Source organism: Narcine bancroftii, chromosome 1, assembly GCF_036971445.1.
Source record: "Narcine bancroftii isolate sNarBan1 chromosome 1, sNarBan1.hap1, whole genome shotgun sequence".
Classification (NCBI taxonomy): Eukaryota; Metazoa; Chordata; class Chondrichthyes; order Torpediniformes; family Narcinidae; genus Narcine; species Narcine bancroftii.
Genome location: NC_091469.1, coordinates 12,060,073 through 12,078,860, shown reverse-complemented (window position 1 = coordinate 12,078,860; position 18,788 = coordinate 12,060,073). Strand labels below are relative to the sequence as shown.

At 46.0% G+C, this 18,788-nt stretch overlaps 1 protein-coding gene across 4 annotated transcripts in view; it reads right to left on the bottom strand.

The window, feature by feature from the left end:
• The window catches only part of ric1 (RIC1 homolog, RAB6A GEF complex partner 1), a 197,324-nt gene extending 180,624 nt beyond the window's left edge, over window positions 1–16,700 (bottom strand). For all 4 annotated transcript variants that reach the window (XM_069920737.1, XM_069920754.1, XM_069920745.1 and 1 more), the window contains exon 1: window positions 16,324–16,700. In XM_069920737.1, coding sequence (XP_069776838.1) covers window positions 16,324–16,464 — 141 coding nt within the window. In that variant the 5' untranslated portion in view covers window positions 16,465–16,700. The remainder of the gene's footprint in view (window positions 1–16,323) is intronic.
• Window positions 16,701–18,788: the final 2,088 nt, after the last annotated feature.

Genomic DNA, 18,788 nt, shown 5'->3' with positions numbered 1-18,788 from the left:
TGTAACAGATGCCACATGCCCATGAGGTCATAAAGATTATGTATCACATGTAACCAGAGTGTGGATACTCAACTGAAAGTTTAATATACAAGTGACTACTGCAAAGTTAATTTTACAATCATAGTTTCTTATTCCAGTTCATACTTTAATATAGAAAAGAACTGGTCCATTTTGGAAGAAAAATTGGAAAAGGGGTTTGGAAATTAAATGGCACATTTTTAAAGGTGGCATTGAAACAAAAACATATATCTTGAAATCCAACAGAATAGTTGAAGATCTTGATATATATTAAACCATTCATTTTATAAATAAAGGCGCGCAATACAAAAGCCATGAAATTATGAACTTGCATAAAATGCAGGTTAGCCTCTATAGATAGGGGAAATAGGGGAAGAGGAAGGCTAACTAACATGCAAGAGGGAGCCAGATTAATGTTCCCAGTTTTTGGGAGGGCCTTACTGATGCTCAAATTATGTGGAACCACTCAATCTAGGATTGTTGTTCTAAAAGTAGGTATGGTATGAGAATTAAGAGGTAAACAAAAATGGCAAGAGGTTCCAACATTACATTGAAACATTTCCAAGAGAATCAATTAATCCAATTTTAAGACAATGGCAAAAAAACCTAGATATAAAAAGAAAAAAAATTCATGCACTAACTGATGGGATGATGGAAACAAACTTGATGTCGAACATCTCCAAAGATCTGTCCTGGAGCCTCCACGATGAGGCAAACACAAAGGCGGCTCACTAGCGGCTATACTTCGTGAGGTGTTTGAAAAGATTCGGTATGTCACCGAAGACTCTCGAAAACTTTTACAGATGTACCGTAGAGAGCATTCTAGCTGGTTGCATCACTGTCTGGTATGGAGGCGCCAAATCTCAGGACAAGAAAAAAAAACTCCAGAGGGTTGTTAACCCAGCCTGCGACATAAGAGGCACCAGATTTAACTCCATGAAGGACATTTACGTGAGGCGGTGTCTTACAAAAGCAGCCTCTATCCTCAAAGATGCTCACCATGCCCGCTTCACTCTGATACCTTTGGGAAAACAGGTAAAGAAGCCTAAAGACGAGCTCTCAGTGGCAGCAAAGACAGTTTCTTCCCCGCCACCATCAGATTAATAATCAATGAACCAAAGACACTGCCTTACTTTTTGTGCACTTTTTTTAATATTTATTTTTGCAAGATGATTTAGAATATGAATGTTTGCACTAATAATGCTGCCGCAAAACACCGAATTTCATGATTTGTCCATGACAATACATTCAAATTTTAAAAAGAAAGAAGCCCACACTGGGGGACCACGTGATGCCTGGGTGACGTCAGCGCCCTCCAGTGCGGTTCTCAGCCAGGTCCAGGCTGGGAGTATAAGTGCAGCCCAGCAGCCTGCAATAAACCAGTCTGCTCACTGAGCTCAACCCTTCTGGTTGTGTGTGTTATTGCAGGAGCCAGTGGAGCTGCCGCTACACTTGCTTAATTTATAGATTCGTCACTTGACGATTGGGATGTTGTAACAAAGTTAGGATTGTTGCTGGGAGGCCTGGACACTAGTCTCCGGCTCATCCTTGCAGAGAATTGGGAGGGGGTCGACTTATACACTCAATTTATGATAAAACCATGAAAATTAGGCTGAAAATTGAGACCCAACTTATCTGAAGGTTGACTTGTATGCCAAAATATATGGTATAAATAAAACACCTGTATCTGTAATTCAAGCAACCAGCAAAAAAAATTGAGGAAAATAAATAGGTAATAAATACGAAAGTAGATGTTTCTGTGCCTTCTTCATACTTGCCTTGACATGCTGATTTCACAAGAATCATTCTGATACATGGACTCCCATGAACTTGAAGGTACTAACTCTCTCCACTTCTGTCCCATCAATATGGACAAGTCTGTGGTCCCTTGGCCTTCCCTTCTTAAAATCAAAAATAGGCTCCTTGGTCTTGGTGATGTTAAGATCAAGATTGTTGCTCTGGCACAACCCAACCAAACTCTCAATCTGTATTTAAACTCATCATTTCCAGTATCTCTGCCAACAAAAGCAGTATCATCAATAAATTTGCAAACTGTGTTGGAGGCTAACTTGGCAATGCAATCATGAGTGCATATGGAATAGGACTAATACTGAACATACAGCATTGGAATGACAGTGTTGATGGTCAATGAAGAGGGGGCAATGTTGCCAATCTGTACTGATTGAGGTAAGCTGATGAGAAAGTCAAGGATCCCATTGCAGAGAGATAAACAGAGTCCCAGATCCCTTAGTTGGATCACGTTTTGCTGGAATCATAATATTGAACCCTGCAGTTAATGAACAGCCTGACCTACCAAAGAGTGTAAGGCCAGTAAGTTGAGGACTGCTGTTGGCCTGTTCAAGATTCCTTTTATTGTCATGTATCATTATTACTTGAAATTTCCTTTTGCCTGCAGTAAAGCAAACAAAGAGTTGCTATTAGCATTGCCTGGCCCCCTTTATAGTAAGATAAAGAGAGTCCCTTCAGAGACACTGAGTATCTGTGGATTCATCTCCAGTGCTCCCGCAGCCTCTGCAGCTGCACAGATCGTTGTTTGATCTATTAGCAATCTGAGCTCCAGATCCAAAGCCTGACATGATTAAGTTTTCAGCACCTGAGGCCCTACAGAAGCCCTTCTTGCCCTCAGCATCTTCTTAAATCCTGGTTCTGATACTTGGTTCCCATGAGCCAGTCTCCAGCAGCCTGCAGCCTGTGTGGGTCCTTCAGTCACTGAGCCCCTCGCTGGTGCACTGCTGTGGTCACCATCCTTTAGGGCCATCTCCTATGCTTCACCTTCTTAACAATGGAGGATGGAGTGTTCTTTCTCTTTCAGGTGCTCCGCACCAGTCCACAGCTCCCCTGGAGTCTGCAACCCCTCACTGCTGTTGCTCAGTACACGCCCCGCCATCCTAGACACAGACCCCACAACTGCAGGTTTTTTTTTTAAAAACCAGCTCCTTTAACAGGCCATTTAAAGCCTGTATGGAGGCATTGCCATTTAGGACTGGCTAGTAGGACCCTGTGGACAGCACTTGTCTCCATTCCCCACTCTCATTGGTCTGCACCAGTTGCAGCACTGCCTTTACAGCAGTTCTGGCTGCACCTCCATATCTTGTGACCTGTGTCTTTCCTGAGACAGGAGTTAATCTGCTCCAGAACCAATGTCTCAAAGCACTTCATCACGGTAAACACAAGTGCTACTAGCCAATAGTCGTTGAGGCAGATCTCCTCGCTCTTCTTTGGCACCAGTACACTGGAGGTCCTCTTGAAACAGTTGGGGACCTCTGATTATTGTAACGATAGGTTGGAAATGTCTGCATAAACTCCAGCCAGTTGGTTCACACAAGAACACAGACAGGTACCACCTTTTGGCCAAGTGCTTTGAGGATTTAATCCTTCTGAAAGTTCTGCTCAAGTCAGATTCAGAAACTAGGAGCAGAGTTGTTGGGAATGTGGGAGCTCAGCAAGGTGCATCATTTGACTGATCTCATCTGGAACTGTGCATTGCAGTTTTGCCTGAAGGATGTGATGTCGTGCAAGCTCTGCATCAGCAACTGAACATCCAATTTAGTGTCATCAACAAACTTAGATACACTACACTTTGACCCCAACTTCCAATTCATTTATGTATATTGTGAACAGTAGTGGGACCAGCACCAATCCCTGCAGCACCCCACTAGCCAATGACTGTTAACCAGAGAAACACCTTTTATATCAACTCTCTACCTACTATTGGTTAACAATCCCCTATTCATGCCAATACATCACTCCCAACTTCATGGAACCCGATCTTATTTATTTAATTTAGACATACATACAGCAGGGTAACAAGCCATTTTGGCTCACAAGTCCGTGCCGCCCAATTTACACCTTATTAACCTCCTTCCCCGGTACATTTTGAATGGTAGGAGGAAACCAGAGCCCCCCGAGGAATACCCACGCAGACAAGGGGAAAACTTACAAAATCCTTACAGGTAGTGTGGGATTTGAACCCCAGTCCCAATCGCTGGTGCTGCATGCCAACCATCTCACCCCAAGTATTTTGCATAGCACCTTACATAACGCCTTTTGGTTATCTAAGTATACTACTCCCCTCTATCCACTGGACTTGTTATATCCTCAGAACGCCAGTAAATTACTGAAATGACATAACTTTCCTGAATCCATACTGAATGCTTTTATGCAAAGCAGCACAGTTGGAGTAGTGGTTAGCGCCACGCCTTTACAGCACCAGCGATTGGGACCAGACTGGGGTTCTAATCCCGGCCTGTCTGTAAGGACTTTGTACATTCTCCCCATGTCTGCGTGGGTTTACTCCGGGGGCTCCGGTTTCCTCCCACCATTCAAAACATACCGGGGGTGTAGGTTAACGGAGTGTAAATTAGGCCCACGGACTCGTGGGCCAAAATAGCCTGTTACTGTGCTGTAGGTCTATATTTATTTTTTTTTAATTATAATTTTTTTTTTAAACAGATTCCAACATTTCCAATAATGTATTCCATCTCACAGTGAGTCACTTTGTAACTCTAGCCATTAATTTAAAGGTATCATCTTGTGTTAACAGTTCTGTTGTTGGAATAGATCATCCTTTCTACACTATCAAAAGCAATGCTAATTTTAAACATCTCTATCAAATCTCCTCTTAACTGTGTCTGTGCAAGGTCCTCCAGTTTAAACTACTGTAACAAAAACATTTTCTTTTATATTTAGACATACAGCCTGCTAACAGGCCCTTTCGGGCCACGAGCCCGTGCTGCTCAAATACAATTAACCTACAAACCCCGTACCATTTGAAGGATGGGAGGAAATCAGAGCACCCGGGAAAAATAGATAGAACGTACAAAAGCCTCACAGATAGTGCCAGATTTGAACCCAGGTCGCTAGTGCTGTAATTCCGTTGCACTAACCGCAAGGCTAACTGTGCTGTCGTTTCTTTCCACTTCAATTTTTCTCACAAATCTCTCGTATTCTACTTTCCCATTCCTTAATGTCTCAGTCTTCATTTGCTGAAATATGTACTCATCCCAACTCTCAGGCTCACTGCTTTTTATCTGGCAACAATGTAAAAATGTAAATAGTTTCCTTGGATCTAGCACTATCTTTAGCTTCTCTTAGGTATAGGTATGTTTTTGCCATACACACATATTGGCATTAATTCTTTGCCCGTTATTTGTTTTTTTGTGAGGGGAGGCGGCGGCCCCGGCCTCGGTCGAGTGAGGCAAGCGAAGGCCCCGGTCCGGGCAGAGAGGTGGAGGCGGCGGCCCCAGTCCAGGCACAGGGAGAGCAGCGGCGGCCCCGGCCCCAGTCCGGGCAGAGGGTAGACGGCAGCGGCCCGGATCCGGGCAGGAGCAAGGGGGGAGGCGGCGGCCCCGGCCTCGGTCGAGTGAGGCAGGCGGAGACCCCGGTCCGGGCAGAGAGTTGGAGGCGGTGGCCCCAGTCCGGGCACAAGGAGAGCAGCGGCGGCCTTGGCCCCGGTCCGAACAGAGGGTAGGCGGCAGCGGCCCCGATCCGGGCAGGAGCAAGGGGAAGGCGACGGCCCCGGCCTCGGTCGAGTGAGGCAGGCGAATGCCCCGGTCCGGGCAGAGAGTTGGAGGCGGCAGCCCCAGTCCAGGCACAGGGAGAGCAGCAGCGGCCCCGGCCCAGGCAGTGGGTAGGCGTCGGCGGCCCCGATCCAAGCAGGAGCAGGGGGAGGCGGCGGCCCCGGCCTCGGTCGAGCGAGGCAGGCGGAGGCCCCGGTCTGGGCAGAGAGTTGGAGGCGGCGGCCCCAGTCCGGGCACAGGGAGAGCAGCAGTGGCCTCGGCCCCGGTCCGGGCATTATGGACCGACCTAGGAGGGGAGGCAGACCCCTCCAGCCCGGGTAAGAAACCTGGATAGGAGAAGGCCACTCCGATATAAAACCTACGACCCAAGGACCTCGCTGCCACGTCCCAGCTTGCTTGGCCACGGCACACAAACCATGGGTGTAAAGGGTGGGGCCAGTACTGCGCGCACTGCACTCCACCTAAAAGCTCTTTTGCGCAGGCCCGAGGACATGTCCACGTCCTCCCCCTCCACGTCTTCCCCCTCAAAAGATGCTCACAAACTCAAGCTACCATGCTGGAACATCAGAACCATGCTAGACAAGGCTGAAAGCCACCGACCTGAACGTCGGTCTGCCCTCATTGCACATGAACTCCTCAGACTTGACATCGACATAGCCGCTCTCAGTGAAGTCCACCTGGCAGATGTAGGCAGCCTCCAAGAACACGGCGCGGGCTACACACTCTACTGGTCTGGCAAGCCTTTGGATGAACGACGCCTATCTGGTGTAGGCTTCATGGTCAAGAACACCATTGCCTCCAAACTTGAAAACCTTCCGACAGGCCACTCGGACCGGATCATGTCCATGAGACTCCCCCTTCAAAACAAGCGTCACATCACCCTCATCAGTGTCTATGCTCCAACCCTCCAGGCAGAACCAGCAGAAAAGGACAAGTTCTACACTGACCTGCGCAACCTCATTCAACACACCCCTACAGCCGACAAGGTTGTCATCCTTGGCGACTTCAACGCTCGCGTCGGCAAAGACTCAGAAACCTGGCCAGGATTGCTGGGCAAGCATGGCGTCGGCAAGTGCAACGACAATGGGCGCCTCCTGTTGGAGCTTTGCGCAGAACAGCGGCTTGTCATTACAAACACCCTTTTTCAGCAGAGGGACAGCCTGAAGACTACCTGGATGCATCACCGATCCAAACACTGGCACCTCCTGGACTACATCCTGGTGCGAGAAAGAGACAAACGAGATGTGCTCCACACCAGGGTCATGCCCAGCGCGGAATGCCACACTGACCACCGGCTGGTTTTCTGCAAGCTCAACCTTCACTTCAAGCCAAAGCCTAGGAACAGTAAAGCCCCCAGAAAGAGGTTCAATATTGGAAACCTGCAGTCAGACGAAGTGAGAGGAAACTTCCAGGCAAACCTCAAAGCAAAGTTCGACGATGCAATCCGCCTCACGGACTCGTCCCCTGAAACCCTCTGGGATCAGCTGAAGACTACCATACTGCAATCCACTGGAGAGGTACTGGGCTTCTCCTCCAGGAAAAACAAGGACTGGTTCGACGATAACAGCCAGGAAATCCAGGAGCTGCTGGCAAAGAAGCGAGCTGCCCACCAGGTTCACCTTACAAAGCCGCCCTGTCCAGAGAAGAAACAAGCCTTCCATCGCGCATGCAGCCATCTTCAGCGCAAACTCCAGGAGATCCAAAATGAGTGGTGGACTAGCCTCGCCAAGCAAACGCAGCTCAGCGCGGACATTGGCGACTTCAGGGGTTTCTACGAGGCTCTAAAGGCTGTGTATGGCCCCTCACCCCAAGTCCAAAGCCTGCTGCGCAGCTCAGACGGCAAAGTCCTCCTCAGCGACAAGATCTCCATCCTCAACCGATGGTCAGAACACTTCCAATCTCTTTTCAGTGCCAACCGCTCAGTCCAAGAATCCGCCCTGCTCCAGCTCCCTCAACAGCCCCTAAGGCTAGAGCTGGATGAGGTCCTCACCCAGGATGAGACATATAAGGAAATTGAACAACTGAAAAGTGGAAAAGCAGCAGGTATGGATGGAATCCCCTCCAGAGGTCTGGAAGGCTGGCGGCAAAACTCTTCATGAGTTTTTCAAGCTTTGTTGGGACCAAGGAAAACTGCCTCAGGACCTTCATGATGCCATCATCATCACCCTGTACAAAAACAAAGGCGAGAAATCAGACTGCTCAAACTACAGGGGAATCACGCTGCTCTCCATTGCAGGCAAAATCTTCGCTAGGATTCTCCTAAATAGAATAATACCTAGTGTCGCCGAGAATATTCTCCCAGAATCACAGTGCGGCTTTCGCGCAAACAGAGGAACTACTGACATGGTCTTTGCCCTCAGACAGCTCCAAGAAAAGTGCAGAGAACAAAACAAAGGACTCTACATCACCTTTGTTGACCTCACCAAAGCCTTCGACACCGTGAGCAGGAAAGGGCTTTGGCAAATACTAGAGCGCATCGAATGCCCCCCAAATTTCCTCAACATGGTTATCCAACTCCACGAAAACCAATAAGGTCGGGTCAGATAGAGCAATGAGCTCTCTGAACCCTTCTCCATTAACAATGGCGTGAAGCAAGGCTGTGTTCTCGCACCAACCCTCTTTTCAATCTTCTTCAGCATGATGCTGAACCAAGCCATGAAAGACCTCAACAATGAAGACGCTGTTTACATCCGGTACCGCACGGATGGCAGTCTCTTCAATCTGAGGCGCCGCAAGCTCACACCAAGGCACAAGAGAAACTTGTCCATGAATTACTCTTTGCAGACGATGCCGCTTTAGTTGTCCATTCAGAGCCAGCTCTTCAGCGCTTGACATCCTGTTTTGCGGAAATTGCCAAAATGTTTGGCCTGGAAGTCAGCCTGAAGAAAACTGAGGTCCTCCATCAGCCAGCTCCCCACCATGACTACCAGCCCCCCCACATCTCCATCGGGCACACAAAACTCAAAACGGTCAACCAGTTTACCTATCTCGGCTGCACCATTTCATCAGATGCAAGGATCGACAACGAGATAGACAACAGACTCGCCAAGGCAAATAGCGCCTTTGGAAGACTACACAAAAGAGTCTGGAAAAACAACCAACTGAAAAACCTCACAAAGATAAGTGTATACAGAGCCGTTGTCATACCCACACTCCTGTTCGGCTCCGAATCATGGGTCCTCTACCGGCATCGCCTACGGCTCCTAGAACGCTTCCACCAGCGTTGTCTCCGCTCCATCCTCAACATTCATTGGAGCGCCTTCATCCCTAACGTCGAAGTACTCGAGATGGCAGAGGCCGACAGCATCGAGTCCACGCTGCTGAAGATCCAGCTGCGCTGGGTGGGTCACGTCTCCAGAATGGAGGACCATTGCCTTCCCAAGATCATGTTATATGGCGAGCTCTCCACTGGCCACCGTGACAGAGGTGCACCAAAGAAGAGGTACAAGGACTGCCTAAAGAAATCTCTTGGTGCCTGCCACATTGACCACCGCCAGTGGGCTGATATCACCTCAAACCGTGCATCTTGGCGCCTCACAGTTCGGCGGGCAGCAACCTCCTTTGAAGAAGACCGCAGAACCCACCTCACTGACAAAAGACAAAGGAGGAAAAACCCAACACTCAACCCCAACCAACCAATTTTCCCCTGCAACCGCTGCAACCGTGTCTGCCTGTCCTGCATCGGACTTGTCAGCCACAAACGAGCCTGCAGCTGACGTGTACATTTACCCCCTCCATAAATCTTCGTCCGCGAAGCCAAGCCAAAGAAAAAGATTTGTTTTTTTACCTAGATTCTTTAAGGGTAATTTAACTAACTACAACATTGCAGTTACAGTTAACTTGTAGATCAAGCCAGTGTTATTTTTCCCCCCTCACAGCACTTTCCTTTCTTTTGCATCAAGTTAAAATTAAAGAGAGCATTTAAACTTTTTTTAAAATACCAAAATAATTCTCACAAACCTGCACAATGTATTACAATATTGTTATATTTGTCTTGACTATTTAGGAAAAACATAATTTTTCACTGAAAACAGAAGATAAACATTTTTGCAAATTCTTACAACTCCATATCCAACTTCCAGCATTCGCCGCCATAAATACTGGCAAGCTTGGTATTTCAGTGCGTCCATATTCAAACAAATCCTGAGTTTGCGGACAGATTCCATTCAGTTAATTTGTCAGTGAGCTCCACTATTTGTCTCTGCCAGTGAATCTTCTATTAAAACCCGCAACAGTTTAAATCTGGCATGCAATTCACAAATTCATTTCTTTTAAAATTTAAATTAATTTTTTATATTTAGTCACAACACGGTTGAAGCCAAATTCCAGCTACTAATACCTGTGCCACTCAAATATATTCAATTAATCTACCAACTACATGATTTTTGGAGGAAATCAGAGCACACAGGAAAAAAAGCACCCGGGAAGACTCATGCAGGTCATGGGAAAACAAACTCCCGACAGACAGCGGGTGTTTCGAACCAGTGTCATTAGTGCTCTAATAGCATTGCACTAACCACCATTCTAACTGTGCCCCTGAAGGAGATTCTTCAGCAGCATGGAAAGGTCAAAATAAAAAGCAACACACAGTGATGGAAGTATTCAGCGAGTCTGGTGCCATTGCAGGAAAGCATCATCAAAAATAGGCTGTATTAAATTATTTGCTTTTATTTATTTCACAACTTTTCAAAAGTAAAATCTTCAAGCTATCTAACTTCCAATGTTTTAAAAGCTTCTAAATGACATTCAGAAATATTCTTTAGCTAAGAGATGGCAGAAAAAGGGGAACAGTTTTGCTGTACCTGCAAAAGATTTCTCCAGCAGTTTCACTCATGTGACTCAATTATGTGATTGTAGTTAATGAACAAAGTTGCTGGTTTCTCCAGCACATTTATGGATTAAATATATACTACATACCACATAGGGATTCATCAATTGCATTCAGGATACTCAACGGGCAAATTTGTCCTTTACAGTGAAAATAATCCTTCAGAGCAATGGTTCTCAACCTTTTTCTTTCCACTCACATACCACTTTAAGTATTCCCTATGCCATAGGTGCTATGTAAGGGATTGCTTAAGATTGTATGTGAGTGGAAAGAAAAAGTTTGAAAACCACTGTTTTAATCGTGCCTAAATGTCTCGTTGTGTGCACGTTTCATAACTCCAAAGGAAATGAGCCAATGACAATTTTCCTCAAACAAATTATTTCAGTATCAATTGGGTCTAAAGCAGTGATTCTCAACCTTCCCTTCCCACTCACATACTACTTTAAGCAATCCCTGACTAATCACAGAGCACTTATGGCATCGGGATTACATAAAGTGGTATGTGAGTGGAAAGAAAAAGGTGGGAACCACTGGCTCAGAGTCCTTTATTGAATACCACATGCAAAAACTAGTGCAATGCTGCCTATGCAAGAGGATCTGATGTGCTCCAAAGAACAAAACTTCCACTAATGTTCTTAATGTTTTAATCATCACCTCCATCACTTTACAAAAATAATAAATAATTCACACATTTTCCTGATCATGTGTCCCTACCATTTACAAATTAATTAATCTTTGTCCTTTAAAAATATTTAATTATTTAGACTTTTTTCAAAAATGAGTATGGGGAGATAATTGTTATTGTCCAATATTTATCATGAGAGCAAAGAATGGCAATGCTGAGGGGGCATAAAATACATCTCTTTGAAATTTAGTACAGCAAAAAAAGTCAGGGAGGCTCTGAGCTGCTGACATCTGTATTAGGCTGCATTTAAGAAATTCTCTGGGGAGAGGTAGGTTGTCAATTTCAGTCCATCAGTGGCTCAAAGTTTATGTAACAAATATTTAAATGTACGCTTTGTTTCTGTGGATCTCTGGCACTTACTGAAACTACCAGAGAAATCTAGGGTTTAAAAGGGACTGAAGAATTTAAAGAAAAATTTGGCAAACATTAACCTTTCATTTTCTTTAAGTGCTTCTGTGGAAGACTTTGTTCACTTCAAGTGCTGCTAAGTAACTTACAAACAAGATTAATGGTGGAGCAAAGTATAGCTTTCTCTTTGTTTCACAGCATCATCTCTCTGGAGGCTTAGGACCCATTCAATCTATTAATATAGGACCTGTAAGCAAATGAATTTGATGCCAGTTGTATTCAAAGTTATCATCACTTATTTTTGTCACAACTTCTTTCTGACTTTTGCCAGCAATGTTTTCAGTCACTGGAATTATTTAAGTTTTTATATTTTGTTTCAAAAGTTAGAATAAGTGCTGATCAGGGAAATATTTCACAACAGGTGTATGGGACAAGAAAAAGTGGATCTTCCTGACTCATCAGGCCAGTGACAAGCATTTTTCTCCCACTGCAATGTTATTCAGCTCTTCAAAAACTGGCAGAAGGACCACTTAAGCTCATTTCAGTTGGAACTTGTCCATATCTTAGAATGATATTTTGGTCGAAATACTGCTTCAAACACAAAATGGTGTAAAAACTAACCCGAATTTCTTTGATGAAGGCCATAGAAACACTCATGAAAACTTAGACCACTAGTAACTATCAGAGCAATGACAGGTCAACCCAGAAATATATTATGTTGAAACTAACAGTAAAAATTTAGGATACAAAATAAAATTCACTCACTAAATTTATCTGGGGAAAAAACACTTTAAAACTTGCATTCTTGACACATGGGCAGATGATATGATTTTGCATTATGGAAAAATGTTTTATAGCCAATTATCTGGGATGCAACCCCTCCATATTGCAAATCCATCTGCAACAGGTGGAGTAACAAAGTCAAGATCAAGTAGGTCTAACACATGCAACAATTTCTTCAACGCCTGCTGCAGTCTGGCAGCCAAATCCTTCTAGACCTTTTCAACTCAGTCAATAGAGGCACAACTGAGCTACTTATGCCAGCTGGACTACAGGAATCTTGATGGAAGAGTCCACGAAATTGAAGATATCAGCAGCTATTAATTACACTGAGACATGGAGGCTTTAAAGTTACAAGACCATAAAAGATAGGAGAAAAAAAGAGGCCATTTGACCCAACAAGTCTGCTCTGCCATTCAGATCACGATTGAAATTTGAATCATGGCCCAAAACTGCTCAAAATATTCCAAATATGGTTTGAACAACACATTACAAAGCTTTGGCTTTAACTTTTTGTAATCTCAAAACGAAAGATAGGACTCAACTGCCTTTGGGCCTCCACTTTCTGAATTTTCTCCCCATTTAGAAAATATTCTACGTCTTTTTTCCTTCTACCAAAGCGCATGACCATGCACTTCCTTTCACTCAATTCCATTGCCACTTCTTTTCCCATTTCCCAACCTGTCCAAGTCCCTCTGCAGACTCCCGACTTCGTCAATATAATTCAAGTTAGTTGAAAACTAAATATATTATCTTTATGTACAAGTTATGATGGTCTTGTAATATTATTCCTTTTTGATCAATAGGATTTTTTTTAACAATACAAATTATAATATTCTTTAATCACATCTAAAGAAAAAAATGCACATATAACTATCAATGTGCAATGAAAAAGGGTGGAAGCAAACAACAGATCAGGGTTGGAATTATATTTAATCTGCCACTTAGGCTTCACTCTTTAACAGACAATGTTATGTCTATTTCCTCAGACAGTGCCCACAGCAGCTGTGTATAATGCTGCCAGAATACACACTCAGACCAATGGTTATTTTCAAGACTACATTCAGAGAGAATAAACCAGCAAAAGGATAAATTAAGCAGCTTCAAGACTAAATCTTGCAGCTTTAATGAGCAAGAGCAACTATTTACACAGAGTCGCAGGCTGGGAATTATACATTTGATAAAAACAAAATACACTGTCCAACCTTTAACACTATACTACTTTCAACAGTCACTTAAAATCAAGTTTAAATAATGACAGCAAAACTAGATCTGAAAGTTGGATGTTAGTGATAACTCAAGACTGAAAGTATTTTTTGCTATACTGTAAATACTTCGAAAGAATTATGTGGAACTGTCACACACATCAACATAAACACAGTTACAGTCTTGTCCTTGTGACAATAGTGGTTCACTCTTATCAAACACACAGCAAGGAACACCAACAAACAAGGATGTGCACAGAGTCATGATTACCACTACAACCCACACACAAACACTAATCCACACTTGCATGCAAACTCACTATAGATCACATGCTTGCACACATTCCTATCAGAACATGATGAAAGGTTCCAGCTTCAAAATGCTGGCAATTCTTTTTCTCACACTAAGCTACCTTGCATGCACACAGTGACCACCACGCCCACTAAGCAACAACCACCCACACTAACCGACCCTCTCATATGCACCCACTAACCGACCGCCTCACACACGCATGCACTAGCTGACCCTCTAATGCAAACACCCACTAACCGACTCTCTCACACCGCCACTAACCAACCTCCTCACACAGACCCACTCTCTCTCTCACACACAAACACTAACCAACCCTCTCACAAACATAGACGCACTAAATGACCCTCTCTCACACTAACCGACTCTCAGACTAAGTGACACTATCATACATACACTCCACTGTGCACTCCACGCACCCTGCCCACACTCTCCTGCGCGATCTCCGCACACTTGCTCCCACGCACACTTTCCCACACTCCCTCGCACATCCACACTTCATTGCACAATCTCCCATGCTCACTCACATGCATAGGCTCACTGACACACATTCTCAGTGAATTACTGACTCTCACACATACTGTAGCCCATTTCACACCTCCCAGTACAAGCAAGTTGAACCGGTAATTGCGCGGTGAGAAATGTCCCAACCAGGCAGGGCGAGTTGAAATCTACCAGGCTCTGATTCTTGGTGGGGGCAAGTGTCAGAGCCTGGCCAAGTTAACTTGTTAATAATTTTGTAGCTGTGAATGGTCTACTCGAATGACAAGTACTGTTTGTACATGCGTCGGTCTGTCAAAGCGCAGCTAGCAGTAATGTCAGCGTGCGACTGGCTGTACCGTGAAATATAATTGTGCAAGTGACATGGTTGTTAAGAGCACAGCCAGCCATGCTGTGAAATATAACGGTGCAAGCGGCATGACTGTCAAGAGCGCGGGAAGCCATGCTGTGAAATATAGCTGTGCAAGGTCGGCGGGGCTGTTAGCATAAACATGTGCTTTAAATCATATCACAAGATTACTTTTAATATCTAATACAATGTAATGCTATGTAAATTGCTGCTATACCCTATTGTTTAGGAAATAATGACAAACTGGTCTGTGGGTTTGTCCTAAATTTGAACAGTCCATTGCTGTGGATTTTCCCATGGTCTTTTAAACATTGAGCATGTATGTTCTATTTAACTGTGCACGTTTTTCCCAGTCTTTTAAACACTGAGCACATATATCTTATTAAACTGTGTTCCCCTCTCCCTCCCAGTCTTTTATACATTGAGCATGTAGGAAGTCAGCCTGAAGAAAACTGAGGTCCTCCATCAGCCAGCTCCCCACCATGACTACCAGCCCCCCCACATCTCCATCGGGCACACAAAACTCAAAACGGTCAACCAGTTTACCTATCTCGGCTGCACCATTTCATCAGATGCAAGGATCGACAATGAGATAGACAACAGACTCGCCAAGGCAAATAGCGCCTTTGGAAGACTACACAAAAGAGTCTGGAAAAACAACCAACTGAAAAACCTCACAAAGATAAGCGTATACAGAGCCGTTGTCATACCCACACTCCTGTTCGGCTCCGAATCATGGGTCCTCTACCGGCACCACCTACGGCTCCTAGAACGCTTCCACCAGCGTTGTCTCCGCTCCATCCTCAACATCCATTGGAGCGCTCACACCCCTAACGTCGAGGTACTCGAGATGGCAGAGGTCGACAGCATCGAGTCCACGCTGCTGAAGATCCAGCTGCGCTGGATGGGTCACGTCTCCAGAATGGAGGACCATCGCCTTCCCAAGATCGTATTATATGGCGAGCTCTCCACTGGCCACCGTGACAGAGGTGCACCAAAGAAAAGGTACAAGGACTGCCTAAAGAAATCTCTTGGTGCCTGCCACATTGACCACCGCCAGTGGGCTGATAACGCCTCAAACCGTGCATCTTGGCGCCTCACAGTTTGGCGGGCAGCAGCCTCCTTTGAAGAAGACCGCAGAGCCCACCTCACTGACAAAAGGCAAAGGAGGAAAAACCCAACACCCAACCCCAACCAACCAATTTTCCCTTGCAACCGCTGCAATCGTGTCTGCCTGTCCCGCATCGGACTGGTCAGCCACAAACGAGCCTGCAGCTGACGTGGACTTTTTACCCCCTCCATAAATCTTCGTCCGCGAAGCCAAGCCAAAGAAAAAAAAAATGTAGGTCTTATTAAACTGTGCACATTTTTTCCCAGTCTTTTAAATATGGGCGTTTTTCTTGCTACAATTTCACTGCCCTGCAAGTACATCATGTAACTCACCACCCCCCCACCTCCCTTAAAATCTTGGGTTCCCGATGAACCAGGTAACACGTGGAGCAATGGGAAAGGTTCCCTGGGTGCAGCATGCCCGGTAAGTTTACCCACTTCTTCCTAGGAGGGTTGGCATTAGGAAAGGAGCTCTCTCTCTCTCTCACCCACACACATCCTCAGACTCTCACACACACCCATAACTCACTTTCACACGCAGATTAATTCTCTCTCTCACACACACACACAAAGTCGCTCACAAAACAGTGCTGGGACCGCTGGGTTGCGGTATCTGCTGCGTCAGGGTCCATTCGGCCCCTCTACTCACCCTGCCATACCACAGGCTGATCTGGCTCTGCGATAAGAGCGCGAACACCCGTCTGCGCGAGTCGGGCTGAATGTAAAAGGGTTTTTCGGAGCCCCTGAGCGGGCACAGGAGCTTTCGGGGCCATCCGCTCAGGAAATACATGGCTGCCGGGCCCCGCTGGCTCCGGCCCGGCCGCCGCCACAAAGACTTGGCGCTGCCTTTGGCCTCGCAGGCTCCAGTCCTCGCTGACGGCGCCAGGCAGCAGAGGTCAAGCCAACGGACTAGCTGGAACCGCGACGGCCTCACTCGCGGCCGGCTGGATTCGCGGCGGCGGCGCACAGCTGCTCGCCGTTCACCCTCGGGAGCCACCACTGCCTCCCGCCCGCCATCTTGCCTCCGACTGATGACACGACACGGGGAGGGAGGGAGGGGGCGAGAGGCCGGCACCTAGCGAAACCCGGATGTCGGTCATCCGCAAAACCAGGATTGCGGAGGAGTATTTTGGCAGCCGGATCGAAATCTCACCCGCTGAAATCCTGGTCAAAAGCGGAGCGTGGCAAAACCCGGCGCATACGGATTGGGTGAGGGAACGAGAAGCCGGCTGATACAGTACCTGGATTCCTGAGATGTTCGTCCTTTTCCCCAGTGTGGGGTTTCGTGTAAATCCGATGTCCTGTCCAAAAACACATCCAATTATAGATGATGGAAACATTGCTAAATGATTTTTTTTTCTTTGGCTTGGCTTCGCGGACGAAGATTTATGGAGGGGGTAAAAAGTCCACGTCAGCTGCAGGCTCGTTTGTGGCTGACCAGTCCGATGCGGGACAGGCAGACACGATTGCAGCGGTTGCAAGGGAAAATTGGTTGGTTGGGGTTGGGTGTTGGGTTTTTCCTCCTTTGCCTTTTGTCAGTGAGGTGGGCTCTGCGGTCTTCTTCAAAGGAGGTTGCTGCCCGCCAAACTGTGAGGCGCCAAGATGCACGGTTTGAGGCGAGATCAGCCCACTGGCGGTGGTCAATGTGGCAGGCACCAAGAGATTTCTTTAGGCAGTCCTTGTACCTCTTCTTTGGTGCACCTCTGTCACGGTGGCCAGTGGAGAGCTCGCCATATAATACGATCTTGGGAAGGCGATGGTCCTCCATTCTGGAGACGTGACCCATCCAGCGCAGCTGGATCTTCAGCAGCGTGGACTCGATGCTGTCGACCTCTGCCATCTCGAGTACCTCGACGTTAGGGGTGTGAGCGCTCCAATGGATGTTGAGGATGGAGCGGAGACAACGCTGGTGGAAGCGTTCTAGGAGCCGTAGGTGGTGCCGGTAGAGGACCCATGATTCGGAGCCGAACAGGAGTGTGGGTATGACAACGGCTCTGTATACGCTTATCTTTGTGAGGTTTTTCAGTTGGTTGTTTTTCCAGACTCTTTTGTGTAGTCTTCCAAAGGCGCTATTTGCCTTGGCGAGTCTGTTGTCTATCTCGTTGTCGATCCTTGCATCTGATGAAATGGTGCAGCCGAGATAGGTAAACTGGTTGACCGTTTTGAGTTTTGTGTGCCCGATGGAGATGTGGGGGGGCTGGTAGTCATGGTGGGGAGCTGGCTGATGGAGGACCTCAGTTTTCTTCAGGCTGACTTCCAGGCCAAACATTTTGGCAGTTTCCGCAAAGCAGGACGTCAAGCGCTGAAGAGCTGGCTCTGAATGGGCAACTAAAGCTAAATGATAATGGACAGTTAAATGAGGCAATTGGAGGTCTGAAGCAATATTCATCCATGGATTCTTCCTGACCAGCTGAGTTCCTCCAGCTACTTTCTTTGTGGTACAGTATATCAATGACCACACATATCTGGTGCTGTTGGTTGTAAGAAGCTTCAGATCAACCAAAAGACAACAGGTCCTGAGCTCCATGGTGTAAAATTTACCTTGCCTTTTGTTCTGCCATTGATTGGATCTGGAAACTTCCAGGTCTGATCCAGAGGTTGCAGTAATTAACAACATTCTGGGGTCTTCATAGACTTTATGTCATCTGACTTCTAACATGATGTGTACACCTAGAGTTGTCACCTCATCTTGTGCCATATGGGGTCTGCAAGAAAAGTTGCCAAGTGACATGGAAATAGATTTTCCTCAACCTATTTTTTTCTCCCTCATTTCTGCTCCTGAAGATAAATGTGGGATGTTCATGGAAAACTTTGTCACTGAGATTGAGAGCATTTGTTTAGTTGCTTTGACTACAGCCACTTTAATCTTATCTGATGATGACATGAGTTTATTAAACTGTGCTTATTCACCAGAAAACCTTGGTATGCCTCTACATGCTGCTGGCTCATGACCAAGGTAGGTATGGAGGGTAAGTGCATATTGCTATGAACCCAGAGGACCCCAAAACTCAGCAGCAATAGAAATTCACCAAGACAAATGGTTATTTAAACAAAAGTTGCTTTTAATGATCTTTAAACATGAAAACAGGATCACACTTTAACTTATCACTATTA